Here is a 10,110-nt window from a genome sequence, read left to right as displayed (position 1 = left end):
GTCTTTCAGTCATTGTTTAGCTTGTGCTAGTGAGGGTGAGAGGCTAGCTAAAATTTTTGAACAGGTTTTTGAACATTTCGTGCATGCATTTAAGAAAGTTGAAGTTCACAGCGGACATTTGAGAGCTTGCCAACGTAACAATGAGCAAAAGGAAAGCGCCGCAGGAATCCCTTAATGAAGGAATAACAGACTTTCTTGTCGGTACGTGAAGTGGAGAGACGGTTGCGTTTGGCTAACAGTAGCTGGCGTGACTCCTGGGTTATGTTTTAAGTTAAAAAATGCATGTGTAGTTATGTATTTGTAAGCAGAACATGCTAAATGTGTTTGTTTCTTTCTCAGTTCACCATGTGGTTTGCTTGTAAGTTTCTTAGCTTTGGCGCTGATCGTCACCGAGTTGTCATTTAAATGTCTCCTTCCTTCAGCCGAGTTGGCTGTTCTTTAAATAGTCAATAGACTAACTTATGTGAGTGTTAGGGAAATATGAAGCCTCAGATGTCTTACTTCTCTTTCCAGAGCTGGCCAATTATGAGAAAAACGTCAACAGGGCAATACACAAGTACAATGCTTACAGGTAAGCTCTGAAGCCTCAGCAGTCATCACTTAGCTTTGTTTAAGGATGACGGTTTCATTATTGTTCACACAACAACATATGAGGGACTATAATACTATACACCAATGTCGGATGCATAGAGAGCATGAAATCAATCAGTTTTAAAACTGTAAAGTCATTAAGTCCAGCGATCACTTTATATTGTGACTGTTTTCAAGACAGTTTTATAGTGATTTTGGAGGCTGTGTCAAATATGTAGTCTAACCCGCAATGATATAAACTGGAATGGACAAAAACATACCTGAATAATGAAACACAGTCACATCAAACTGCATCCTGCCAAATTGACCATTACGTTGAAGTAACACAAGCAAAACTGAAATTTAAAACCATCAAAGTGTTTTTTTTTTAATTGTGTAGGACTGCATTCATTTTAGTTAGGGATACCCAATGAACTGGCAACTGAGTGTATAATACATATAATGTCAAATGGAGAGACTGGTAGGGTTGATTAGTAATTAATTAGATAAAAAATATTCATACAGTTATTTAAAAAGTTTCTGTTATTAAAGCCCATGGGAACCCAAATCACCCTAAACATTCTCAATATGTAATTTAGGGTCTTACATACATAAAAAGAATCCGAAATGATCAGACATTCAATCCAAATTTGAAATATTGTCATTTTAGTTTTTTCACAGTTTCCTCAGGCATTCAACAGAAGCTTTCAAACATAACATTGTTATTTTTGCTACTTTTGTATGTTTTTAAACACCATTTTACTTAATATATCTTTTACAAATGATTTTGTCTATTCTCTATCAAGGAAAGCAGCATCTACGATTGCCAAGTACCCTAACAAAATCAAAAGTGGTGAAGAAGCCAAGAAATTGGTAGGTGCCCTGATTGGCTATGGTTCTAAGGTCTTCAGTCGTTGCCTTTATTTTATACACACACACACACACACACACACACACACACACACACACTAATTAGATGTTGACTCAGTAAATTGATATAGTTTTCTGAACTGACTTATTATTAATCAACAATGTTAATGTGTAACGTTTTTTGAATGTACCACTTGATGATCCTAGAATATTCTCACAATATTTAAGTAATTGGTCAATAAATAATATAGGCCAAACTAGTTGTACTGAAAGATAGATGGCACTCATATACTAGTTAGTTTTTGTCAATGTACAGGTTTGTTATTGTATGTGTATCGCATGTGTGCTTTTGTCACAAACACTGCTTTATGAACAACTCTTTGGTTAGGTTGATCAGATTCACTTGATCTAACAGTCATATTTTCAAATCTGTGTCTGTATCATACTTTACTGAGACAGCTGACTTGATCTTAGTTACCTCAGTGAGTGTATATTTGATGATTTGATATATAATAGTGCCTGGAAACTGGAAATGACTGTCATTATTTGTCTTACTAACCACTAATGTGCTTATGTTGCTGGGGTTGTGTGTTATGCCTTTGTTTGTCAACAGCACTACTGTGCACATCTTACATAACCGATTCAGATCACACTGTTCAGCACCCTCATGCTTGTTTTCACAACTCAACAGGATGGTGTTGGAGCTAAAATAGCAGAGAAGATTGATGAGTTCTTGCAGACTGGAAAACTACGTAAACTGGAAAAGGTGAGTCCTGGGGCGTTGTATTGCATGATCCATGACACATTGTATAATCATGTGTTTAATAATAGCTCACTTTGAGAGCATTATACAAACTGATGTGCTGCCTTTATATTTCCTTCTAGATTCGTAATGATGACACCAGCTCCTCCATCAATTTCCTCACCAGAGTTACTGGAATTGGGTATGTCATCAATCCAAGTGAAAAACCTGTTCAATGTTTTACATCGGCATTCACAGTGACATGCATCATGACTGATTTAAATGTGGTAACCACTTCATTGGTTTCTCTAGAGAGCTGCAGGGAAGATTTATCCATTCAATTACCTTTACTGTGTGCTGCATGTAACAAACTTCATATTTTATGTCTCAACTTTAGCCCTGCTGCTGCAAGGAAGTTTTTTGATGAAGGGGTGAAGACATTAGAAGGTTTGTTTAGTTATTTATTATTATTATTATTATTATTATTGGATTTGTTAAAAGTTTGTGTTTCATCTAATTCTTGGTCTTATTGACTTACTTACATTCTTTATTTTTCATGTAGTATATTTTCAATGAATGTTGTCTAATGTGTAGATTTAGCTTTAGCGTGATTTCAAATGATGAATGTTCTTTGATGTTTTTTGTTGGATTTTTAGATTTGAAAAAGATTGAGCACAAGCTAAACCATCATCAACAGATTGGACTCAAGTACGTCAAGCTGAATGCTCCTTCACTAGTTTTTCTCTTTTCATTCATGAGATGTTTTTACTAGACTTTTTTGCTTTTTTCAGGTATTTTGAGGAATTCGAGAAGAGGATACCACGTGCTGAAATGGAAAAGATGGAGGTGACTAGGCCTTTTTTCTCCTCATCTTTTTATTTCAAAAGAGTGTACAATAATCAGCAAACATCACAGTGTGAACATACAAACATAGCAGTAAACTGAGTGTCATCATGTCCCCATCCCTTCTCTCCACTTCCTTGTCCCAAGTGAGCAAGCATGTAAACAAAAAACAAGTTAAAAAAAAATATACACAAGCAATATAATGTGTCCTACATCTGCATTGTACCTAAACTCATGAAGACCCACTACCGGACATGGTTCTGATCCATTATTCATCACCTCTTTAGGTTTTCCAAGCTTTAAAATACCAAAAACTAAAGGTCTTGAAAGTCATATCACAGTCATATTTTTGTAGACTTAGTCCTTCTGAAAGTGAAAAATGTAAGTTGTGGTTCAGGAACAGCTGAAAGGCAGAAGAGATTTGTTTTTTTCTAGAGAAGCACTATGCATTTCTTGGCAAAATCTGTTGTTAATTGGACATGTCATTCAGCAAATTATAATCCCAAAACTAATATAGTAATTAAGTGAAAGAATAAATCAAATTGTGAACATTTCTGAAAACAAAACCATTTCATAAATGTTCCGTCTTTAGTTTTGCATCTAGGACAGTTTGGTGTTTTGTCTTGGAAATTTTATGCATCTTTATGAGATGTAATTTATGCATAAACTAAGAATAAGCTTCATTGGCTTTGTTACTTGTAAATAAAAAATGTATTATTTCACAAATTTTCAGCCAACTGATGAAGCATTTAAGATTTTTGTTATCATTACTTTAGTTTCACTGAGAGTTGTCTTACATCGTGTATGTATTTTTTTTTTTAGACTCTTATTCTTGGAGAGTTGAAGAAGATCGATACTCAATATATTGGGACAATCTGTGGAAGCTACAGAAGAGGTAAAACTTTTCCTTCAAGTTCTGTAAATGATCAGAGCTCAAACTCTGGTTATCATGACACTGATTCAAATGTTCATCATTTCCAGGTGCAGCGTCGAGTGGTGATATTGATATCCTGCTGACCCACCCAGACTACACCTCTCAGACTCAGAAGCAGGTAATACTCTTCTCAACTCCTGTTGTAAATGGATACAACATAATGTTGCCATTAAAGAAGTATTTGACTGCTGGAAAGATGTTATTTGGTAAAACTGGCCTGTCCATACAATAGAAAAAGGGAAATACTTTTGAAATCGGTGCTATATGACCAAGTAGCAACCTCTGAGGCTGAAAAATTAAGCCAATGCGGAAGTGCTCATGGCCAGTTTAGGCTGGCTCCAAAACAGTTAACCCTCTTTGACCCCTTTTTAAAAATGCGTGCACAGCAGAAATAAACATATTTACAAAACGCTGTTTTGGTCTCTATAGCTAATTTCAACATTCATGACAACTGTACGAGGGGTGAATTTTTTTTTATAACTCACCCATTTAAATTTCATTAAGGCATGAAGTTACACATAATTAAATGGGCGAGGCCACCTGAGTTACAGACTGTCTGCCGATAGTTTCCTGGCAGCTTAATCAGCCACCCCTCACTCCTCTGCAGCTCTACCCTCTCATCGAAATGTGGTCATTCGTGGGAACTCTGGGGGATATGAACAAAGGCATCGTTTCACCTTTCTCATGTATGACGGGTCATTCTAGGAAAAGACATCAAATTTCAAGTTGAAAAAAAATCTTTTAGGGGGTTTCCTATGCTTATACCCAGGACAACAGAAGGGTTAAAAGAGCCTGCATGTTTGGACTGCTTTAGTCTTCATTGGGGCGTTTAATACCCTTACCATTTTGTTCCATTTATCTCCTTATCCAGCCCAAACTCCTTCATGCTGTGGTCGACCACTTGGAATCACTTGGGTTCGTGACTGACACACTGTCCAAAGGAGAAACCAAGTTCATGGTGAGGCCTCTGCTTTTTATGCCTTGTGTGCTCAGCTGTATGTGTTTTGAAGCTGTGATTGGTAATGCAGTCAGTGCAGTCATTATACCCAACCTGTGGAGCGCCTATGTATGGTCATGATGTGTTGAATCTTTTTTTCCAGGGAGTCTGCCAGCTGCAGCAGAGTGATGAAGATGAGGAAGAATACCTTCACAGGCGTATTGATATTAGGTGCCCTAATTTATATGGTTCTATAATCTTCAAACATTGCCTCTGCCTACAACAAAAAATACAGGTCCAGTGATATGCAATAGGATATACAATAAAAACTGCAAAGAGTCAATGTTTGCATTAATTTTTCTATTCTTCTGTCTGTTTGTGTTCACTAACTGTCTTCTCCATATCCACAAGGTTAATTCCGAAGGACCAGTACTACTGTGGTGTTCTGTATTTCACGGGAAGTGATATCTTCAATAAAAACATGAGAACTCATGCTCTGGATAAGGGCTTCACTCTTAACGAGTACACCATACGCCCACTTGGAGTCACTGGTGAGTCTCAGTTAAATCTGACAAATATGACCTTGCTGAACTCTGTTCAGCCCCAGTGTGTCTTCAGTAATCAGTGATTCCTGCTTTAAGATTTTGATATCAGCTGTTTTTCTCTGTGGATCTGTTGTAGGTGTGGCAGGAGAGCCTCTGTTGGTGGATAGTGAGAGAGACATCTTTGAATACATCCACTACAAATACAAAGAGCCAAAGGACCGCAGCGAATAAATTAAAGCACAGCTTACTGTTACGTCTGTATTTGAAGTTAGAGCATTCCTGCAAATGAGATCAGAAGCATGTTTACGAATGTGTATACCATTCGACTGTGTTATTGAAAGAAAACAACTATCAAGTAATTTTAGTTGTTTGTTTTGGACTTTTATTATCTTAATTTGAAATAGTCCCCCTTAATGGCACACACATCTGCACAAAAATATATATTTTTTAATTTTGTTTTATCTTTAGTCAAATTCTCCATTGTGTATTTTTGGGCTCCATTTTAAACAAGTTTTTCAAATCATGCTTTCAACTGAAATTTACACACTTGTACATTTAATTTTTGATTTATCAGAAAATATTATACCATAACCTGAAAGGAATAATGTGAAAGTGGACTGGCTTCTGCTACAGCTGTTGTTCGTCCAACATGACTTCTCCTAGAATTCCTCAAGTGTTATTTGTCCAGGAGGGTTTTACGGGAGCTGAATTATCAATAGAGGTCTCTACCTTCCCAAAACAAATAGTGTTGGTGACTAAAACCAGTAAAAAACTGAAAAAAGCAGTTTTATGTTACAAATCACAGTTTCTGGGGCATTGGTGGCTGAGTGCATAAAGTGGGCACAATGAATGAATGAATGAATGAATGAAGGCAGTGTCCTTGCCACAGCGGCCTCTGGTTCGACTCCCGTTCGAGGCCCTTTGCTGCATGTCACCCCCCCCCCTCCATGCTATTGATCTGTCCTATCTAATGAATGCTAAAATACCCCAAAAAGTCTTTAATTAAAAAAAAATGTTGGAGGTGCGGCATGGTGGTGTCTGTTGCCTCACGGGAAGAGGGGCCCCGGTTCAATCCCAGGTTGGAACGGGGTTTCGGTCTGTGGGCGGGGGGTCTTCGGGGTCTTCGGCTTCCTCCCACATTCTAAAGACATGCAGGTCAGGTTGATTGGTGACTCTAAATTGCCCTCCTTCCGCCCAATGAAGGCTGGGATTGGCTCTAGCCCTCCTGCAACCCAAGGACAAGCGGTTACAGACAATGAATGAATGAAAAGAGGAATGAATGTTGGAGGTGGGCAGCTTGCTCAGCATCTGCTCACCTTTTTTCTCTGATAACATCCAGATGTCCAGGAGGTTTTCACCAAAAGAATTCTCCAAGGAGATATCTTCCTCTTTAAAACAAACTGACCAGATAATTTAAACTGGTAAATACACTGATTTATAACATGAAACTGCTTTATTCAGTGAAATTCAGACACTGCATGGTGCAGATGGGTCCATTGTGACTGACTACTATCATCAAGGCATTTTTCCTTTACAAAGGTGCCCTTTAAGTGTGATGACTGAGTTGTGCAAAGGCATTTTAATGTACAGTTACACTTTCAGATAACACAGCAGTATTACTACTTTATGTTAGTAGTTTGAAAAAACTTCCACACCATGGACATTTAAGTGTGTTTTTAAATGTTTAGTTGTCTTTCGGTATGGGCAAACAAATGAATTAGAAAAAAATGCAGTGATGCAAATACTGTTTGTGGTTAATGGGCTCAGTTTCTGGTTATGGACACTAATCTGGGACAAGCCGATAATTGCTTTTTGGTGACAAATAAGAATAAACATTTTTTTCCAGTTAAAGATTGGTGTTTGAATATGATTGTGTCACTGGTAAAGTTATTAATCTACTGTATGTGGTTGTATGAAAATGATTACAAGTGTTTGGTCAGGACATTGTTATATCTTAAGTACTTTTTAGAGAGGTATTTTGAAAGCTTGGTCGACTTATCATAAGTGATAAGTCCACCAAGTCCAGTTTGAAATACTGCTGCAGTGTACCCAGTTGATGCAGATTTAAGTCTATAACACAAAACTTGAACATCATGATTCAGACTGTAATTCAGTTTTATATGTGGATTATTGCAAACATTTCTGAAAATGCTGAAGAAAAAAACCTGGTTTTGCAAGTAGTCAAATGTCAAGATTAAGTATCTTGACATTAATGGTCAAGTATCTTGACCATTAATTTAAGTTAATTAATGGTTCAAAGTTTCCCTCGCCCAGACGCGGGTTACCGGGCCCCGCCCCTGGAGCCTGGCCTTGGGGTGGGTTTTGATGGCGAGCGCCTGGTGGTTGGGCCTTTACACATGGAGCCCGGCCCAAAGAGGCAACGTGGGACCTCCTTCCCGTGGACTCACCACCCATAGGAGGGGCCAAAGGGTTCGGGTGTGATGTTAGTTGGGCAGCAGTCGAAGGTGGGGACCTTGGCGGTCCAATCCTCAGCTGCAGAAGCTAGCTCTAGGGACGTGGAACGTCACCTCTCTGGTGGGGAAGGAGCCTGAGCTGGTGCGCAAAGTTGAGAAGTTTCGACTAGATATAGTCAGCCTCACCTCAAAACATAGCATGGGCTCCGGAACTACTCTTCTCAAGAGGGGTTGGACTCTCTTCCACTCTGGAGTTGCCATGGGTGAGAGGCGCCGGGCAGGGGTGGCAATACTTATTGCCCCCAGGCTCAATGCCTGTATGCTGGAGTTTACCCCAGGTGGACGAGAGGGTAGCCTCCCTCCGCCTTCGGGTGGGGAGACAGATCCTGACTGTTGTTTGTGCCTATGGTCCAAATGGCAGCTCGGAGTATCCACCCTTTTTTGAGTCCTTGGGGGGGTGCTGGAGAGTGCTCCTTCTGGAGATTCCCTCATTCTTCTGGGGGACTTCAACAGCCACGTTGGCAGCAACAGTGAGACCTGGAGGGGTGTGATCGGGAGGAATGCCCCCCCCCCCCGATCTGAACCCGAGCGGTGTTTTGTTATTGAACTTCTGTGCTTACCACAGATTGTCCATAACAAACACCATGTTGACGCATAAGGGTGTCCATATGTGCACTTGGCACCAGGACACCTTAGGCTGCAGTACGATGATCGACTCTGTTGTTGTGTCGTCAGACTTGCGGGCGCATGTCTTGGACACTCGAGTGAAGAGAGGGGCGGAGCTGTCAACCGATCACCACCAGGTGGTGAGTTGGCTCCGATGGTGGGGGAGGACGCTGGTCAGACCTGGTAGACCCAAACGCATTATGAGGGTCTGCTGGGAATGTCTGGCAGAGTCTCCATTCAGAGGGATTTTCAACTCCCACCTCCGGGAGAGCTTAGACCATGTCCTGGGGGAGGAGAGGGACATTGAGCCCAAGTGGGCCATGTTCCATGCCTCCATTGTTGAGGCGGCCGATTGGTGCTGTGGCCGTAATGTGGTCGGAGCCTGTCATGGTGGCAACACCCAAACCTGTTGGTGGACAACGCCGGCGAGGGATGTCATCAAGCTGAAGGAGTCCTATCGGGCCTTTTTGGCCTGTGGGAGTCCGGAGGTAGCAGACAGGAACCGCAGGCCAAGCGGAGTGCAGCTACGGCGATCGCCGAGGCGAAAACCTAGGCATGGGGGGAGTTCAGTGAGGCCATGGAGAAGGACTTCCGGACAGCTTCGAAGAGGTTCTGGACCACCATCTGGTGTTCCAGGAGGGGGAAGCAGTGCTCTGTCAACACTGTGTATGTGGGACCAGTGCGCTGCTGACCTCAACTCGGGATGTTGTGGATCGGTGGAAGGAATACTTCGAAGACCTCCTCAATCCCACCGGCACGCCTTCCGGTGAGGAAGCAAGGCCTGGGGACTCAGGATGGGCTCTCCCGTCTCTGGGGCTGAGGTTGCCGAGGTGGTCAAAAAGCTCCTCGGTGGCAGGGCCCTGGGGGTGGATGAGATCCGCCCGGAGTTCCTTAAGGCCATGGATGTTGTCGGGTTGTCATAGTTGACACGACTCTGCACTGCAACATTGCGTGGACAATGGGGGCAGTGCCCCTGGACTGGCAGACCGGGGTGGTGATCCTTCTTTTTAAGAAGGTGGACCGGAGGGTGTGTTCCAACTACAGGGGGATCACACTCCTCAGCCTCCCTGGTAAGGTCTATTCAGGGGTACTGAAGAGGAGGGTCCACCGAATAGTTGAATCTCGGATTCAGGAGGAGCAATGCGGTTTTCGTCCTGGTTGTGGAACAGTGGACCAGCTCTGGACCCCCTTGGAAGGGTCCATGAGGGTGCATAGGAGTTTGCCCAACCAGTCCACATGTGCTTTGTGGACTTGGAAAAGGCATTCGATGGTGTCCCTCGGGGAGTCTTGTGGGGGGGTTCTCCGGGAGTATGAGGTATTGGACCCCCTGATATGGGCCGTCCCCCTGTACGACTGGTGCCAGAGCTCGGTCCACATTGCCGGCAGTAAGTCGCATTCGTTTCCAGTGAGGGTTGGACTCCGCCAGGGCTGTCCTTTGTCACTGATTCTGTTCATAACTTTTATGGACAGAATTTCTAGGTGCAGCCAGGTTGTTGAGGGGGTCTGGTTCGGTGACCTCAGGACTGGGTCGCTGTTTTTTGGAGATGACGTGGTCCTGTTGGCTTCATCAGGCCGTGACCTTCAGCTCT

At 42.0% G+C, this 10,110-nt stretch overlaps 1 protein-coding gene across 1 annotated transcript; it reads left to right on the top strand.

The window, feature by feature from the left end:
- Positions 1-7,292, top strand: polb (polymerase (DNA directed), beta). The gene is made up of 14 exons (XM_042488023.1): positions 1-201; positions 514-571; positions 1,377-1,443; positions 2,132-2,206; positions 2,326-2,384; positions 2,580-2,629; positions 2,839-2,890; positions 2,974-3,028; positions 3,848-3,920; positions 4,007-4,077; positions 4,831-4,917; positions 5,060-5,127; positions 5,308-5,447; positions 5,578-7,292. The coding sequence occupies exons 1-14, from the start codon at positions 141-143 to the stop codon at positions 5,670-5,672; spliced, it is 1,011 nt and encodes a 336-aa protein (XP_042343957.1). The 5' UTR covers positions 1-140; the 3' UTR covers positions 5,673-7,292.
- The last annotated feature ends 2,818 nt before the right edge of the window (positions 7,293-10,110 follow it).

Source organism: Plectropomus leopardus, chromosome 6 (genome assembly GCF_008729295.1).
Source record: "Plectropomus leopardus isolate mb chromosome 6, YSFRI_Pleo_2.0, whole genome shotgun sequence".
Taxonomy (NCBI): Eukaryota; Metazoa; Chordata; class Actinopteri; order Perciformes; family Serranidae; genus Plectropomus; species Plectropomus leopardus.
The sequence above is the reverse complement of the archived record's forward strand: the minus strand, read 5'-3'. Positions and strand labels throughout refer to the sequence as shown.